At 40.0% G+C, this 19,106-nt stretch overlaps 1 protein-coding gene across 1 annotated transcript in view; it reads right to left on the bottom strand.

Moving 5' to 3' along the window:
- Positions 1-771: 771 nt before the first annotated feature.
- LOC117411725 (dedicator of cytokinesis protein 5-like) overlaps positions 772-19,106 on the bottom strand; it is a 152,507-nt gene continuing 134,172 nt past the window's right edge. The window contains exons 47-52 of the mRNA XM_059013776.1: positions 18,581-18,718; positions 18,016-18,179; positions 16,870-17,020; positions 13,807-13,957; positions 13,040-13,161; positions 772-4,269 (exon numbers count right to left, since the gene is read on the bottom strand). Of these exons, the coding sequence (XP_058869759.1) occupies positions 4,165-4,269; positions 13,040-13,161; positions 13,807-13,957; positions 16,870-17,020; positions 18,016-18,179; positions 18,581-18,718 (831 nt within the window). The 3' untranslated portion in view covers positions 772-4,164. The remainder of the gene's footprint in view (positions 4,270-13,039; positions 13,162-13,806; positions 13,958-16,869; positions 17,021-18,015; positions 18,180-18,580; positions 18,719-19,106) is intronic.

Here is a 19,106-nt window from a genome sequence, read left to right as displayed (position 1 = left end):
TCTTAGCTGTATAACTTGCTTGCTATTATTGCAAACATAAACATGTCAACATACACTGGAAGTAAAGAAGAGTATACAGCAATAGAGCAATGACCCCACCATTCATCTCTGCATGCTTTCAATAGAGCAATCACCCCACCATTCATCTCTGCATGCTTTCAATAGAGCAATGACCCCACCATTCATCTCTGCATGCTTTCAATAGAGCAATCACCCCACCATTCATCTCTGCATGCTTTCAATAGAGCAATCACCCCACCATTCATCTCTGCATGCTTTCAATAGAGCAATCACCCCACCATTCATCTCTGCATCATTACACTACCAAGGTGTTAAGCAGTAAGCACACAGCACATTAAGAACAAAAAATATATTTCTAGCAAAAATGTCACAAAGGCACAAAATATAAAGCAAGGGAAAGCAACACTGTCATGTAGCTGGTCCTTTCAGGAAAAGAAATTGTGTTGGTTGGCTGCTCGAGCACTTCCTCTTATAGACTTCCTGTCATGGGAGGGGCTTCTGCAGCAAACCAAAGTTAAAGCTTTGGTATATACCTGTCAAGACAGACTGACAAGAAAATGACTCATTCATGAGTGGAATTGTCCTTTGTAAGATAACAATCCATTTAGATTAAAAAATAAATCCAGCTATGAAATGATATGGTGTTTGAGTCCCTGAAGAACTATTGTCAATTAAAGTCGTATTTGGGGATGACTGTGAACAAGTTGTGGGTTAAATTATGCACAATAAAAATCAGTACGGTGAAGGAAAAGAGGACACATGTATTTGTAAATAATTGAAGTTTTATTCATTACAAATTTTACAGTCACCCCTGTTTTAAAAAAAAAAAATAGTATGTGCCAGCCTTTGCAGAGAGGCAGAGTACATGCTTGACTTGTTGTCATGGAAGTAGAGTGCTCCACTTGCTGTTTTCTAAGTTCCTCATATCAGGAGTGGCTATCTGAAGTATTTATAGATGTGCTCCTTCTCTAGTTACCCGAGGGCATTACCATTTGGTAGTTAACCAGAAAAAGCCACACAGACAAAGGTAAGCCCAAAAATCATGGTTTAACTGCAATTATAAACAGTAATAGTGCATTTATTATTATTTTAAAAATTACAAGTACCGGTAAATGGAAGCTAAAGTAAGTTTAGAACATAAGACACAAAGCACTCTACACAGAGAGTTATAAATACATGGAATAGCCTACCAAGTGAATTAGTAGGATCTACAATACTAGGAAACATGCATTCCTATTAAATTAGATCCTCCAATTAGGGGCAAATGGTGTGCTAAGAAAGGGTGAGCCTGATTGTCAAACTGCTCTTATGTTCTTACTTGTATCTTCAATGGTTTTGCTTGAATTCTGGTTTGTTTTTTAAAGCTAGAAATTATTTCTGTAGTTATGCAGTCATCCACTGTGTGGTAGAGCCCTGCAATGCAGCTTCCTGATTGTGGATGAAAGAAGTCTTCATGTATGTTTGATTACCTTACAAACAGCAAGTGGAGCACCCTGCTTTCCTGAAAATACATGAGGAAGAAGCCAGGAAGGACATACTCTACTCCACAACCATGTTTGGGTCTGTTCCTGTATTGACAGCGCCACAAAAACAGTCACTTCCTGTCACAAGTACAGAACTCTCCTTGTCACCATGGAAAAAGTTACACCTCAGAATATAAAGAAAAAAGAAACAAGGACCAGGGGTCACAAACAGAGATTAGATAAAGGGGCATTCAGAACAGAAACTAGGAGGCACTTTTTTACACAGAGAATTGTGGAGGTCTGGAACCAACTCCCCAGTAATGTTATTGAAGCTGACACCCTGGGATCCTTCAAGAAGCTGCTTGATGAGATTCTGGGATCAATAAGCTACTAGCAACCTCCTCTCGTTTGTAAACTTTCTTATGTTCTTATAACAAAGAGGTGGGATTAAAGGAGAGTTCTGACTGCACTACTCTGACTGAAATGCCAAACACATGTCAAGCTAATTGTACCCGGAAAATAATATCATTATTAAGAACATGGCACTACCCAGTATAAATACAACAGACATGTCAGAGCACTGTTAAAAAGCCACTATGATTTTGTGCATCTTGCTCTTAATGTGCAAATAGTCAGGTCAGGCGTCATTCAGCTAAACCAAACCATCAAAAAAAAACATCTTTTCTTGTATTTACATTATTGAGATCCAGTGCATTTTGCTCACCTTTTTTAAATACATGAGGTAATATATGCATGTCAGTTAAGATCAGTTCCTGCTTTTGATAGCTATTTAATGTTTATATTAGTTTCAGGGTGAATACATCACTGTGCTTTGGTGGCTATTACACTAATACACATCTTTGTGATGTACTGGAAATAAAAGTCAATACAAATTTTAGTAAAATAAAAATAAAAATCAAGACTGCAGGAGTAATGGAAAATAAGGGCCAGTAGGGGTTAAGTAAGTAAGTTTTTATTAATCAAATACAATTCTATGCAGATGAAACCTTATTATGGTTGACTCAGTATTTAGTTCATAAAAACAGACCCTAGAAAAGTCCTGTGTTGGATCTCATGCAGTCAGTGTTTAGAGTTGTATTGCACTTCTTAAAGTATTTTTTGTTAATCATCTTATTGTATCTTTCTCTTTTTAAAACATTGCTTACGCAAAAAAAAATTTACTCAGAGAGGATTTTTAGTGGATTTGCATTTTGTGATGATGTTTGACATTGTAGTTTTGAAGTCTGCAACACAGGGTTAAATAACTCCCAATAGGCTCAATCATGAGAAGAAGTTAATAGTATTTGGTAAGGTGGCTGCTGTGGAATTGTCAAATTGCTAAACAATTTTCATTAACAAGAAAAAAAAAAATTAAAATTAGATTTAAGTTAATTCTGTGTTGTGCATTTAAAATCATGATATTAAAAAAAATATTATCTGACATTAGCTACATCACACGTTCCAGGTGGGTGAATACTCCTTCTTTTGTGTAAGACTGCAGCTTAGAAGGTATTGCTCAGCTTAGTTAATGCATCCACACCTTGACTCCTCTTTATATCATCCATTCCTAACACAGCAGTGGTGAGTCTCTTATTTTTCTAGGAGTGTCATCTTGCGCAGTATGTTTAAAACATTCTACAGGGAGTCCCATAAGGCAGCATCATAGGCATTATTTCTAACATTGGTTGTCTCTATTTTCTTTCCGGTGTGAAATGTCTTGAAGTGAAGAGGAACAGATTCAGATCATTATGCTGTGTAGTGCAGAATGTTATGAGGGTGTGGTTGCCCAATGACCAGAGAGCATCCACATCAGCCTGGTATCCAGTATGATACGATGCCCTGCTTATCGGGCTTCCAATATAACAGTAATATAGAATTGATCAATGATCAAACAAAATGCTGATAAACTCCATTCACTGGGAAAACACAATCAAAACAATGTCCACCACCATTCCATTTCAAACCATCAGGTCCTCTGAAAAGCTCTGTCTACAGTGTTGGATCTACATTGCACCCTGCAGGCCATATTTTCACCATCATATTGTTTGGGGTCAATAAGAAACTCATGGGAGTTGACTCACAAAATGAAGTGAGTAAGGCAATAGCCACAATGTTTGTCTTAATTTCTAGATTACAGCATTCCATCTCATACCCCTGTAGAAAGACTGCCACGTTTATTTGTTAATGTGTATCTTGAATTTTATTTGTTATAATGTGTATCTTAAGTGTATTTGTTACTGTGTATCCTAAGTGTATTTGTTACTGTGTATCTTAAGAGCTCATATAGGTTTCATTTTCTCAAAAAACTAAGATAAACAACAATAGTGCCTGTCTGCTTGTAAAACTAGGAACACATCTTTAAAAACAACTTTAGTAAGTGTGGCTCTAATACATAGTTCATGACACCAAAAAACAAAACAGAATTCGCGAGATGACACTCCATAAGAGGCAGCCACTTGTATGAACTACATTAGATATATCTAGCCATCTGTTAAGATTCAGACAATCCACAAAATAAGCTCTTAAAACACCATCTGCAAAGCAGGCAATGCCCCACCCATTACTGCAGGGGGCCTTGCTTGAAGCAGAGTCCCATGACTGGAGGGGTGGTGAGATACTCTCCCAAGCTAGCCCACCTCCCCACTCCAGAACTGCACTGCCCTCCCACGCAGAAGCCCTCTCACTGTGGAGCATGATCTGGGGATGGGACAACAGATCTTCTGGTTTTGGGGGGTGGAGGAGGAGGAGGTTTGGAGTCCCCTTTAACTGGTAACGGGGGCCCAATCTGAGAGAGATGGAGAAAGAGAGTGTTAATCATATAACATAATGCTAAACAGAATACTGAAGACTGAAAACATTTAAAGTTGATTCTTACATTAAAAAGATTGATGCAAAGAATAAGGGTTTACACTCTAGTGTACCTAACAAACTTCTGAGTTTTAAAAAGTTATCAGGATGTGATGACTGAAACATGTAACAGAGTGAATACTGGATTCCTTCGAATTTAAGATGCCCTCGAATTTAAGATGCAATCCAAATTCTCCACCCTCAATTTGAGGAAAAATTAAAACATCAAATAAAGATGTATGGAGGCAGTTTGCAGAGCATTAGTTACGTGCTGTTCTCATTTCCAGTGGTGATTGCACCTGTTTTCTCCCTTTTAGTGACCTGTGTTATTGCTTGACATGTTGAAAAATACAGGGGATCAGCATTTCCGGTCTGTCCAAGCTGGTACTATTTGTTAGAACGGAGCCTAATAACGAAATGCTGAAATTGTAAAAGCTTCTCCGATTTTTTTTTCCTTTTTTGAAATTTGGAAATTCGCAATTATTTTTTTTCTCATTTTCTCCCCAATTTGGAAAGCCCAATTATAATTTTTTTTATTTCAACCCAACTCACCACTGCCACCCCCGCGCTAACTCGGGAGAGACTAAGACGGACACAAATGTCCTCCTAAACGTGCGCCGTCAGCCGTCCACTTCTTTTCACTCTGCAGGCCCACCATGCAGCCACCTCAGAGCTACAGCATCAGAGGACCACGCAGCTCTGGGCAGCTTACAGGCCGGACCTACGGGGGTCGCTGGTGTGCGGTGAGCCGAGGACACCCTGACTGACCTAAGCCCTCCCCACCCAGGCAGCGCTTGGCCAATCCCTGGGAACTCCCATCTACAGTCGGTAGTGGAATAGCCTGGACTTGAACCGTCGATTTCCAGGTTATAGGGCGCATCCTGCATCCCTGGGAACTCCCATCTACAGTCGGTAGTGGAATAGCCTGGACTTGAACAGTTGATCTCCAGGTTATAGGGCGCATCCTGCACTCCACGCGGAGTGCCTTTACCGAATGTGTATTCACTTTATTGAAACAAATTTTCACTAACAGAGAACACAAAACAACATACCTGCACAAGCAGTGGCGTAGTCACGTTTGATTACAAACAATGCAGTGCTTCCTGCATCATTGCACTATCCATGCTGCATACGTGCCTAATCACGCAAGATGTGTTTTGATCACTATACACAGTTGATTCTTTTATCAGTGATTCTTATAAAGCTCTGTGTATATATATATATATATATATATATATATATATATATATATATATATATATATATATATATATATACACACACACTACCGGTCAAAAGTTTTAGAACACACCCATTTTTCCAGTTTTTATTAAAATTTAAGCAGTTCAAGTCCAGTGAATAACCTGAAATGGTACAAAAGCAGTAAACTGCCAGAGGTTAAAAAAAAAGTTTAGGTTAACAAAAACTGAAGAATAATGTACATTTCGGAGTTATTATTATTATTTATTTATTTATTTATTTCTTACAGCTGTTCTGCAGCAATGGAAGTAAATTAAGGCTTGAAAGTTGATGCTAACAATTCTTACAGGTGGCCCAACTTTTGTTGATTACTTACAAACCCTCTGTCTGTATAAAAGCAGTGTTGGAACAGACTGTGTTACTACACCCTCTCAAGCATTATTTGGACAGTATTGTACTGCAGGAAGTAGTATATTGCTCTCATAATGGCGAGAAAAAGGCAATTAACAGGGAAGACAGACAGACCATTATAACCCTTAAAAGTATAGGTCTTTCTTTTAGAGAAATTGCAAAGAAAGCCAAGGTGTCAGTGAGTACAGTTTCCTACACCATCAAAAGGCACTTGGAAACTGGAGGTAACTCTGACAGGAAGAGGTCTGGCAGACCCAAAGCCACAACAGAATCAGAAGACAAGTTTCTGAGAGTCAACAGCTTGCGTGATAGGCGGCTCACAGGACAACAGCTTCAAGCACAGCTTAACACTGGTCGAAGTAAGCAAGTCTCAGTTTCAATTGTGAAGAGAAGACTTCGAGCTGCAGGTTTGACAGGTCGAGTGGCAGTAAGAAAGCCATTGCTAAGATGGCAAAATAAGAAAAAGAGGCTTGCCTGGGCCATGAAGCACCGCCAGTGGACTACTGAAGACTGGAAGAAGGTCTTATGGACCGATGAATCCAAATTTGAAATCTTCGGTTCATCACGCAGGGTTTTTGTATGCCGTCGAGTAGGCGAAAGGATGGTTCCTCGGTGTGTGACACTAACTGTCAAACATGGAGGAGGAAGCGTGATGGTCTGGGGCTCTTTTGCTGGATCCAGAGTCGGCGACTTGCACAGAGTGAGCGGCACCCTGAACCAAAACTGCTACCACAGCATTTTGCAGCGCCATGCAACACCCTATGGTATACGCCTAGTTGGTCAGGGGTTCATCCTACAGCAAGATAATGACCCAAAACATACCTCCAGACTATGTCAGAACTACCTTAGAAGAAAAGAACAAGACGGTAGGCTTCAAATCATGGAATGGCCAGCACAGTCTCCAGACTTAAACCCCATCGAGCTGGTTTGGGATGAACTGGACAGAAGGGTGAAAGCAAAGCAACCTACAAGTGCAACACATTTGTGGGAACTTCTGCAACAGTGTTGGGAAGAACTTTCAGAACAATATTTGATTTCCATTGTAGAAAGAATGCCACAAGTGTGTTCGGCTGTTATATCTGCAAAAGGTGGCTACTTTGATGAGTCAAAAATTTAGATAAAATTTTGTTAAACAAAACGATTCCATGATTTCTTTTTTATCTCCAATTGTTTATTTGTTCTATGCTTTAATTTCAGAGTACATGGAGACATTAAACTGCGTAAATTTCAATAAAAACTGGAAAAATTGAGGTGTTCTAAAACTTTTGACCGGTAGTGTATATATATATATATATATATATATATATATATATATATATATATATATATATATACAGTACTGTGCAAAAGTTTTAGGTAGGTGTGAAAAAATGCTGTAAAGTAAGAATGCTTTCAAAAATAGACATGTTAATAGATTATATTTATCAATTAACTAAATGCAAAGTGAGTGAACAGAAGAAAAATCTAAATCAAATCCATATTTGGTGTGACCACCCTTTGCCTTCAAAACAGCATCAATTCTTCTAGGTACACTTGCACAAAGTCAGGGATTTTGTAGGCATATAGTCAGGTGTATGATTAAACAATTATACCAAACAGGTGCTAATGATCATCAATTCAATATGTAGGTTGAAACACAATCATTAACTGAAACAGAAACAGCTGTGTAGGAGGAATAAAACTGGGTGAGGAACAGCCAAACTCGGCTAACAAGGTGAGGTTGCTGAAGACAGTTTACTGTCAAAAGTCATACACCATGGCAAGACTGAGCACAGCAACAAGACACAAGGTAGTTATACTGCATCAGCAAGGTCTCTCCCAGGCAGAAATTTCAAGGCAGACAGGGGTTTCCAGATGTGCTGTCCATGCTCTTTTGAAGAAGCACAAAGAAACGGGCAACGCTAAGGACCGTAGACGCAGTGGTTGGCCAAGGAAACTTACTGCAGCAGATGAAAGACACATCATGCTTAGTTCCCTTCGCAATCGGAAGATATCCAGCAGTGCCATCATCTCAGAATTGGCGGAAAAAAGTGGGACCCTGGTACACCCATCTATTGTCCGGAGAAGTCTGGTCATAAGTGGCCTTCATGGAAGACTTGCGGCCAAAAAGCCATACCTCCGACGTGGAAACAAGGCCAAGCGACTCAACTATGCACGAAAACACAGGAACTGGGGTGCAGAAAAATGGCAGCAGGTGCTCTGGACTGATGAGTCAAAATTTGACTGTAGCAGAAGGCAGTTTGTTTGCCGAAGGGCTGGAGAGCGGTACACGAATGAGTGTCTGCAGGCAACAGTGAAGCACGGTGGAGGTTCCTTGCAAGTTTGGGGCTGCATTTCTGCAAATGGAGTTGGGGATTTGGTCAGAATTAATGGTCTCCTCAATGCTGAGAAGTACAGGCAGATACTTATCCATCATGCAATACCATCAGGGAGGCATCTGATTGGCCCCAAATTTATTCTGCAGCATGACAACGACCCCAAACATACAGCGAAAGTCATTAAGAACTATCTTCAGCGTAAAGAACAACAAGGAGTCCTGGAAGTGATGGTATGGCCCACACAGAGCCCTGATCTCAACATCATCGAGTCTGTCTGGGATTACATGAAGAGAGAGAAGCAACTGAGGCTGCCTAAATCCACAGAAGAACTGTGGTTAGTTCTCCAAGATGTTTGGGCCAACCTACCTGCCGAGTTCCTTCAAAAACTGTGTGCAAGTGTACCTAGAAGAATTGATGCTGTTTTCACACCTGCCTAAAACTTTTTACACACACACACACACACACACATACACAGTGCCTATAGAAAGTCTACACCCCCTTTCAAAATGTTCACATTTTGTTGCCTGATAGTCTGGAATTAAAATGCATTACAATAGTTTTTTTTTCATTTATCTACACATCCTACCCCACAACTTCCAAGTGAATAAAATATTCTAGAAATTTGTAGAAAATTAATTAAAAATAAAAACGGAAATAGCTTGGTTGGATAAGTGTCCACCCCCCTTGTAATAGCAATCCTAAATTAGCTCAGGTGTAACCAATCGCCTTCAAAATCACACACCAAGTTAAGTGGCCTCCACCTGTGTTAAACTGTAGTGATTCACATGATTTCAGGATAAATTCAGCAGTTCCTGTAGGATCCCTCTGCTGGGTAATGCATTTCAAAGCAAAGACTCAACCATGAGCATCAAGGCGCTTTCAAAAGAACTCCGGGACAAAGTTTGGTCTGACGAAACTAAAATGGAACTTTTTGGCCTAAATGCAAAGCGTTATGTTTGGTGCAAACCCAACACAGTGCATCACTCAAAGAACACCATCACTACTGTGAAGCATGGTGGTGGCAGGGGTCACAAATGGAGATTAGATAAAGGGGCATTCAGAACAGAAATTAGGAGGCACTTTTTTACACAGAGAATTGTGAGGGTCTGGAACCAGCTCCCCAGTAATGTTGTTGAAGCTGATACCCTGGGATCCTTCAAGAAGCTGCTTGATGAGATTCTGGGATCAATAAGCTACTAACAACCAAACGAGCAAGATGGGCTGAGTAGCTTCTTCTCGTTTGTAAACTTTCTTATGTTCTTATGTCTTTTATTAGAGATTCACCCTCAATTGTTATTTTTAAATCTTGCTTTTTCTTAATATTAACGTTTTAGTTTGAGTTTTGTTGTTACTACATAAATAAATACATATTATTATTATTATTATTATTAAGATTGGCAGAAAACATTGAGAATTATTGTAATGGCCATTGACTAGGTATGACTAGGAGAATTGACGCACACAGCTCAGTCATATGGACAGACTTCACAATTGAAGCATTTAATCTCCCCAATGGAAATAGTGTCAGTTCCCCACTAACAGCTTTCCCTCGGAACTCTTGTACTCAAAATGTAGTTAAAGTTATGACTTCATCACACACTGTACCAACCATGCTTCGTCTTGGCTTACTTAATACAGGGGTCACAAATGGAGATTAGATGAAGGGGCTTTCAGAACAGAAAATAGGAGGCACTTTTTTACACAGAGAATTGTGGGGGTCTAGAACCAACTCCCCAGTAATGTTGTTGAAGCTGACACCCTGGGATCCTTCAAGAAGCTGCTTGATGAGATTCTGGGATCAATAAGCTACTAACAACCCAACGAGCAAGATGGGCTGAATGGCCTACTCTCGTTTGTAAACTTTCTTATGTTCTTATGTTCTTATGTTCTTATGTTATGGGGATGTTTCTCATCGGCAGGGACTGGGGCACTTGTCAGGATAGAAGGGAAAAATGAATGGAGCAAAGTACAGAGAAGTCCTTGAGGAAAACCTGCTGCCCTCTGCAAGAAAGCTGAGACGGAAGGTCACCTTTCAGCATGACAACGACCCAAAGCACACAGCCAAAGCTTTCAAATTAGACTTTGCATGTAGAATTTACACAAACTACTCCACATTGATAAAGTTAAAAAATGTATATAAAATATAAATAAGTAAGATTTAAAGAGAAAAACAAATTAATCTTAGTTGCATAAGTATTCAACCCCTTTGCTACTGTAGCCCTAAATCAGCTCAGGTGCAAATGATTTGTTTGAAAGGTCACAAAATTAGTGAAATGGTTTCATCCCATGTGTACACAAAGTGGTTTAACTTGTAGATAATTTCCCTCAGGTATATAAAAAGACTTTCAAGCTGCAACTCACATAGTGATCCAACAAAGCAACCATGAAGACCAAGGAGCTTTTGAAACAAGTCAGGGATAAAGTGGTAGAGATATATGCCCTTAGAATCTTCGTAACCGCATCATAACAACAAATCAAACAAGATTACTACATCAGATATTAACAAAATGCAGTTTAAAGTACATGTCAATCTTTTTAATAAGATGTCAGTTGAGGACCGTCAACAAAAGAGCAACGCAAAACCTGGTCACACACACTGTCGACAGCAGGAAACGCTAATTCATCATCTTCATCAAGCTCTTCCGAAGAGCACACTGCTTCTGCTGTCCAATTACAAGGCAACTTCCCGGAAGCATTTTTAATAACAGCTCGATATCTGGAAATATTCAAATTAATTACCAAGGAAAAGACTAATTATTATTATTATTATTATTATTATTATTATTATTATTACAATTGCACAATCTTTTTTTCTGATCTTTGTTCTCAGTTTATTTTCACGGAAGCATTTTTAATAACTGCACACCAATAATAATAATAATAATAATAATAATAATAATAATAATAATACATTTTTTTCACAATCTTTTGTTTTGTTTACTCAAATAGAAGTATACAGTTTTAAAAACGCTGTTTTTTACACTCATTTTACATAGGAGATTGTTGTTATGGAGGACTACATTTCTAGAATGTTCATTTTAGAAATGACCTCTGTGTCATAAGAAGAACATAAGTGTCAACTGGTCGCTGGCAGGAAACCTACACAAGCCCCGCTAGTCCCGTTACCGTCATAGACGTGCTATTTGAGAGAGTGAGGATGGATTTAATTGGACCCTTGGAAAAGTCTAAAGCAGGGTTTCAGTACGTTCTGGTCATTGTGAATTACGCCACTAGATACCCCGGGGCTGTACCGTTAAGGAATACTAATTAAAATAACATAGCGCAAGCGTTTCCCTAAAGAGATCCTTACTGACCAAAGGACCCCCTTTTTATGTCCAAAGTTATGAAAGAAATGTATAAGTTGTGCAAAGTAAAAAAAATACTACCTCTGTTTACCACCCACAAACAGATGGTTTTGGTTGAACCTTTTAATAAAACATTAAAACAAATGATAAAGAAGGTAATGCATGTAGCTGGCTGGGATAGTTTTCTTCCTTTTCTTATGTTTGCTATCAGAGAGGCTCCTCAGGCGTCGACCGGGTTTTCACCATTTGAATTATTGTATGGGAGACAGCTGAGAGGAATCTTAGATATTGCCAAAAAAGTGTGGGAGGAGATGCCACCTAGAGGGTACAATGTGGTCAAGTATGTAATAAAAATGAGTGATAGAATAGAAAAGGTCAGCAGTCTGGTAACTGAAAATCTGATCAGAGTGCAAGAACTACAAAAGACAACGTATAACGCCAGCACTTGTCTAGAGAGTTTGAAGTTGGAGACAAAGCGTTAGTTTTGCTGCCTTCACATGCACACCATTTTTTGTCTAAATGGCACGGACCTTCCAAATAGCAGAGAAGTTAAGTAATGTAAACTATAAAAGTGTCTCAGACAGGGAAAAGGAAACCATACCAGATTTTCCCATGTTAATCTGGTGAAAACATGGGTAGACAGGGAACCTGCATGGTACAGTATGACGAATTAGAACTCGGTCCCTAGTTGCTGGGTACGGCAAGTCCGAGTGAAATAAAAATTGGGGAACATTTGACTGCAGAGCAGAGTACTGTAATTAAAGAGCTAATTGAGAGGAATGGTAGTTCCTCGAGCCAAGTTACCAGCGAGAACTGCCAGAGACTCTGTACAGCAAAGATAGTTTACGTGTTTTCAGGGTTTTGGCGCAGCAAAAATAAATTAACCAAAAGCACCATTTCACTTTTAATTTGTAGTTCCAAACACGCTTAGGTGAAACGTAGAAAACAAAAAGTCAATACCTGTCATACAGTGAGAGAAATAAGTCACCAAAATAAGGTAACAATTTCTTCTCCTCCTTTTTTTGCAGATTTTTGCAGACCCCAGGCACATTTATCACGCATATGTATATTACAGGATGGGGGGCACAGCAGTACCTCGGTTAAAACCACACTCTGATCACTCCCCTGGGACGTAAGCCTTTCACATTGTCTAACTGACAAGTTAGGAAGGTTTCCAAGTGTGGATTGCTATATGATCACTTAACTAAACCCTTAATTAAACTGATAATTTGCTTAATTAAACCCTTGTTTTCAGCTCTTAAACAGTTGCAGATTTAAATTTAGGTATAACATTTTATAAGTAACTTGAACTCTGCAACTGTTTAAAAGCTGAAAACAATTAAACAAGTCTAATTGTGCAAATTATCAGTTCAATTAAGGGTTTAGTTAAGTGATTGAGAGCTCAGTTGGAATGAAAACCAGCAGACAAGGGCTCCCCAGGCCTGGGTTTGAGAAGTCCTGCCCTAATACTTACCTCTGTGGAGTTCCTATTCCTCTGGCTGCCGTTCTCGAGAGGTTTGTGTTTAGGAGGCATTGGGGGCGGAGTGTCCTGAAGGTCAGAGTTCACATCCCCCTCGCTCTGTAGAGACGAGAAACCTTAACAGGAAGGAATACAGAGAGTGACCTGTTTAACAGGAAGGAATACAGAAAGCGGCCTGTTTAACAGGAAGGAAAACAGAGTGTGACCTGTTTAAAAGTTCCCTCTCAACAATATTTTCACACCTTTGCTTACTTCACTGGCACTATCTCATAACTTGTCTTGCATACATAAGAACATAAGAAAATGAATGACCGAGAGGAGGCCATTCGGTCCATCTAAGCTCGTCCAGTTCCTAGTAGCTTTGTCAAGTTGGGTCTAAAGTATCCAAGTGATTCTGCTTAAACAAGATGACTAGGCAGCCCATTCTATACCCTCACCACTCTCCATCCATCTGTCCCAAGTCTATCTCCACTTTATTTCCAACCGAGTCCTTTGGTCCTGGTTTCTGTGCTGCGATTAAAGTATTGTTTCGGGTTAACTATATCAACCCCTTTTAAGATTTCAAAGACCAACCATGTCCCCCAAAATTCTTCTTTGTTCCAGAATAAACAGATTCAGTTCTGTCAGTCTATCATTGTAGCAAAGTCCTTTAAGCACTGGGATTAGTCTGGTTGTGCCTGTTTGCATGATAAGGCCATAGTTGTCATGCAGCTCCCCTAAAAATAAACATCTAAATAACCTGCCCCTGCAGTGTTACTTACTGGAGCTTCGGGGCGTGCATGGGGTGCCTGGAGGAAGGCTGAGAGGGGTCGACAAGTTCAGCTGGGAGGAAGGTCCCTGAAACAAGGACAGGGTCATCCGCCGATCACCAAACTGCAGGCTCTTGGGGCGCTGTGGTCTCTCTGGGGGTGTCTACAGAAGGGAAATAACAAATACTATCAGCAGTTATTACTGTTGAAATGACCTACAGAGTAAAAGCATCCAGACTAGATACAAGTTTTACTAGATACATGTTGTTTGCTCCAATGTGTGTTTCTTTTAAAACTGCACATGTGATACCTACATAGTGATTAGAAGTGGAATTACTTAATTAGCTAGAACCTCTTTAAGGAATGAAACAGGTCTTACACATACACTTTCTACACTTAGAGTAAGCGGCAGCACTCAGTGGTAGCAGAGAAAGGACAGCAGAACAAGGACACTGGCTGTGTTGCAGCTGTTTATTACTGGCAGGCGAGCACTGCAGTGTTTTATGGATCGAGCTATATTGTTGTTTTTTTGGAACTTTATATTTCGGGTGTACAAAGCCCGGAATTTTGGCACTACAGTTCCCAGCGAACTCTGACTCCCGCCAGCTGGCTAATTCTTCTCTCTGTGCTTACTGAGCGCCAGCATTCAGTGGCAGCACAGAAAGGACACAACAACAAGGACTGGTTGTTTTGTGTCTGTTCTGTGGCTGCTTTGTGGTTGTATTGTGCACTGGACTTGAATACTGAAACATATTTTGTGTTTTTTTTTTTTTTTTTTTTAATAATTTAGTCGTTGCCAATTATTTTTGATTATTTTCTCCCCAATTTGAAATGGCCAATTATTTTTAGGCTCAGCTCACCGCTACCACCCCTGCGCTGACTCGGGAGGGCGAAGACGAACACACGCTGTCCTCCGAAGTGTGTGCAGTCAGCTGACCGCTTTTTTTCACACTGCGGACTCACCATGCAGCCACCCAAGAGCTGCAGCGTCGGAGGACAAAGCAGCTCTCGGGCACCTTACAGGCAAGCCCGCAGGCGCCCGGCCAGACCATAGGGGTCGCTGGTGCGCGGTGAGCCGAGGTCACCCTGGCCGACCTAACCCTCCCTCCACCCAGGCGGCACGCGGCCAATTGAGCGCCGCCCCCTGGAAGCTCCCGTCCTCGGTCGGCAAAGGAATATTTTGTGTTTTTATGTTCAATATTTTAATACTTAATTAACAAAAATGCATTCTGGAAACTGTGAAAAGCATACAAGATGTTTGTGTCTCGTCAGCTTTACCCCAACAGGTGACATTTAATGATTGCCCTTAACTGAGAGTAAAGATAGCACGGATTGTTTTAACAAGCATTTTATTAGGGCTAGTTTGGTATTTGGCAAACCTTTTGTACAGATGTCGCTAGGTTCTGTTAAAATCTATGATCAGCCAGATATTGATTCTAATTTAGATGATCAAAAGACAACAGCTACATTTTATTTTCACACTATTAAAAGCACACAAGGCTGAAATTGAAATGGTAGAAATGACAAATGACTGCTTCCTAACACAATTTGTCAAGGCACCGACTAGAGGGGAGGCATGCCTTGATTTAGTCTTTTCAAATAACGAAGACAGAATAACAAAAACAGAGGTCAGAGAACCATTGGCAAACTCAGACCACAACATGGTCTCATTTGAAGTGCTTTTTAAAACCCAAAAAGTAACGACTAAAGCTAAGGTTTACAATTTTAAAAAGGCAAACTATGAAGGAATGAAACAGAGACTAACAGAAGTAGATTGGAGTAAAATAGAGAAAACATCCACAGAGACGCAAAACAAATACATCCCAAAAGTAGACCAATCAAAATCTAAAACAAAATGGCCAAAATGTTTTAATAGAACAATTGTAAAAATTATTCAGGAGAAAAAAAGGCAGTTTACAGAGCGTTTACAAGGGACCAAGAACAAAGCACACAGAAAGAGTACCTGGAACTGCAAGCGCAAGTCAAAAAGGAAGTTAGAAAGGACAAGAGAGAGATGAACATTGCTATGGGGGCTAAAACCAATTCCAAAAAGGCCAATAAAATGCTCGTATATATAGTGAAAAGTGTTGAATTTAAATCAAGGGTAAGTAATGATAAAACTTTACAATGCATTAGTAAGACCTCATATAGAAGATTGTGTTCAGTTCTGGTCACCTCGTTACAAAAAGGATATTGCTGCTCTAGAAAGAGTGCAAAGAAGAGCAACCAGAATTATCCCAGGTTTAAAAGGCATGTCGTATGCAGACAGGCTAAAAGAATTGAATCTATTCAGTCTTGAACAAAGAAGACTACGCGGCGATCTGATTCAAACATTCAAAATCCTAAAAGGTATAGACAATGTCGACCCGGGGGACTTCTTTGACTTGAAAAAAGAAACAAGGACCAGGGGTCATAAATGGAGATTAGATAAAGGGGCATTCAGAACAGAAAACAGGAGGCATTTTTTTACACAGAGAAATGTGAGGGTCTGGAACCAGTTCCCCAGTAATGTTGTAGCTGACTCCCTGGGATCCTTCAAGAAACTGCTTGATGAGATTCTGGGATCAATAAGCTACTAACAACCAAACGAGCAAGATGGGCTGAATGTCCTCCTCTTGTTTGCAACTTTTCTTATGTTATGTTCTAAATCGGGTTTTCACTGGTATTGTTTTGTACTGAAACATTGTAAAGGCTTATTTGAGTGCTCTGGTAGAAAGGACTAGTATAAAGGTGGAATTTGATAATTTTTCTTTTTCTGGTTATAAAGATTGTATTTGGGAATTGCTTAGAACTTCCTGCCAAGGCTTTTCCTTATTCTGTTCTTTGATTTCTGTATGCTGCTGATTAACTGTGAACCACACATATTTTAATTGTGTTGCTTGTACATGCAATTGTCTTTTTATTGTTTTCCAGGACCACCTTGTAAACGAGGCCTCGGTCTTAATGTGTAAATCTCCTTGTTAAATAAACAAATAAATAAATAATGTGTGTGACCCAAAGTAATTGTGAGGAGCCCGAGTGTCTCACTGTATCCCACTAATCTATATCTACAGTGCGAGTGCATTGTTGAGTTACCTCTCCGTCTGGCTCTCTCTCAGTCAGGACTTGGGATTTGCTGATGTTCCACTCTTTCCTGTTGAATCGGCTGATTCTGTTGTCACAGAAGGGCTCCTCTGCCCTGGACAGCACTGAGCCCCTGCGCTCGCTCACAGAGGCCAGCAGAGAACTGGGGAGAGACACAGGAGTGAGAACTTAGTGATTGATTACAAACAGAGGCTGACAGCAAAGACCTGAGATGTGTCTGAACATAACTGAGGGAAAACTAAGGCACAAGGGAATGATAAAAATAACAGACCTAAAAAAACACAACTAATGGTGGCTCGTCGAAGGAAGCATTGCCTACTCGACAATTTTAAAATAAATAAGTTCTTATTTATGTATTTATTTATTTATATGTAATATGCAACATTTATTTTACACAGAGGCAGCCACACGATCCAAATTCTCCACTCAGTCACAGCTGTACGTTCCTCTATAGTTTTGCTTAGCATGTCTACTAGCCAATCATATTCTTCCATTTCTTCAGATAGCTAGCATGGAAAATGTGAGTAAAGCCGTCTAAAATAATAGCCAACGCTGGCATGCTTCCCATCCCCTTTTGTCTGCTTTAGCCAATTACTGGATATGTGCCATCCCAGTGAAAGGAAAGAGGCGGGGGTTGTAACGAAATACGTAGTACTAGCGAAAGTACTATACAAAACAAATACAGTAGTTTGATTTACTTAATTTTCAATTAAAAAAAAAAAAAAGATAATTAAAATGACGGTTTCTGTTCCCCCCCCCCCCCCCCCCCCCCCAATTACTTTTGGGAGGAGGTTTTCCATCACCCACCTTTGCTTCAAGAGATATAACTGAGTAATGTACCTTGCTCCAGAACTAAAGTTTGTCTGAATTGCTTCTGTTACATTAAATAGATGTTTCATATATCTCATTATTTTGTTGGCCATTTATTAAGTTTAGCAAATCCTCCTTTATTAATAATATTTTACATATAATATTTAATATTAATATAATGAATTAATATAATGGGGTGAATTAATTAGTTCTGGGGACATGAATGCATTAATACCCACTAAACTGGAGTTGGGGTTGCCCTTCGGAGCAGGGTTAGGGTTAAGGGGTCTGACTCGTAGGAGCAGGGTTAGGGTTAGGGGGTCTCACTCGTTGGAGCAGGGTCTCGAGGAGCGTTCTGAGGAAGTGGAGCAGCTAGAGACTCCGGAGGATGCCACGGAGATGGTGGAGAGCCTGCGCAGTGTCGACGACAGGATGTAGGGCATCACTATGGAGCCTGTACGGCTTTTCTTGCGCTCCGTCAGGGAGGAGGGCTGAGAGAAGAAATTGACAATAGATGTAATTGTACCCTATGGTAAAACAACTCTCATTGTAAAGATTTATTTTTTGGATATCACTTGTAAACAAAATTCCCACCTTATAGACCCTTGTATTAAATCAAAACAGCCATCTTCAAAGCTCAATGAGTTGTGATGTGACTTCTGCATGTATGAACATACAAGCACCTCTACAAACTCCTTCACCAGGATGCTTCCTCCATAGGGGACCATCATTCAGAACGTTTAGCAGGAACACCTACCAGCCCCATCCATAACTATTACACATTCAAGAGGGCTACATTTAGAGTACTAACAGACACTTAATAAAGCAGAGTTTCTTTGTGTATTTCTAACCCTACCGGCCCTCGGCTGAGAAGCAGCAGTGCGGTGCTCACCAGGGTAATGACTCCGTAGTGCTTCTCCACCTTCTCCTTCAGCTCCTGGAAGCAGGTGACCAGCCGGTTGTGGAGTGGTTTCAGCTGCTCCGTGGATTTCTCGCCGTGAATCTGGATCCCGTCCGCCAGCAACGGGATCTGACAGCAGACACACAGACAGAGTTTTATTGAATCTAATATTAAAGCCCCCGCCCATTGAAGCTTTGATTTGGTACTGTATATAAAATACGTATTTAGCTAAATCTGGACATTTTTTTGGTTAAATCTAGGAAAAAATATGCGCTTGGCACTCTATCCATGGAATCTGCCATTTCTGCTCTGTTCACTGCAGTTTCACTGACACTCTCCACTTCAAACATCATTTCTCCGGTTCTACAAGTCCTAGAGTGATAGTCAGCAGCTCATTTGAAAGTTAAGAACTTTGACTAATCAGCTGTCATTTATGTATTTATTAAAAAATTTCTATCCTTTAACAAAAAAAAAAAAAAAGAGGATTTTCCAGAACTGCCTCTTAGGTCAGTTGCAC

The sequence above is a fragment of the Acipenser ruthenus genome, chromosome 46 (assembly GCF_902713425.1).
Source record: "Acipenser ruthenus chromosome 46, fAciRut3.2 maternal haplotype, whole genome shotgun sequence".
Taxonomy (NCBI): domain Eukaryota; kingdom Metazoa; phylum Chordata; class Actinopteri; order Acipenseriformes; family Acipenseridae; genus Acipenser; species Acipenser ruthenus.
Note: the sequence above shows the minus strand (reverse complement) of the source record. Positions and strands in the feature narration are given on the sequence as shown.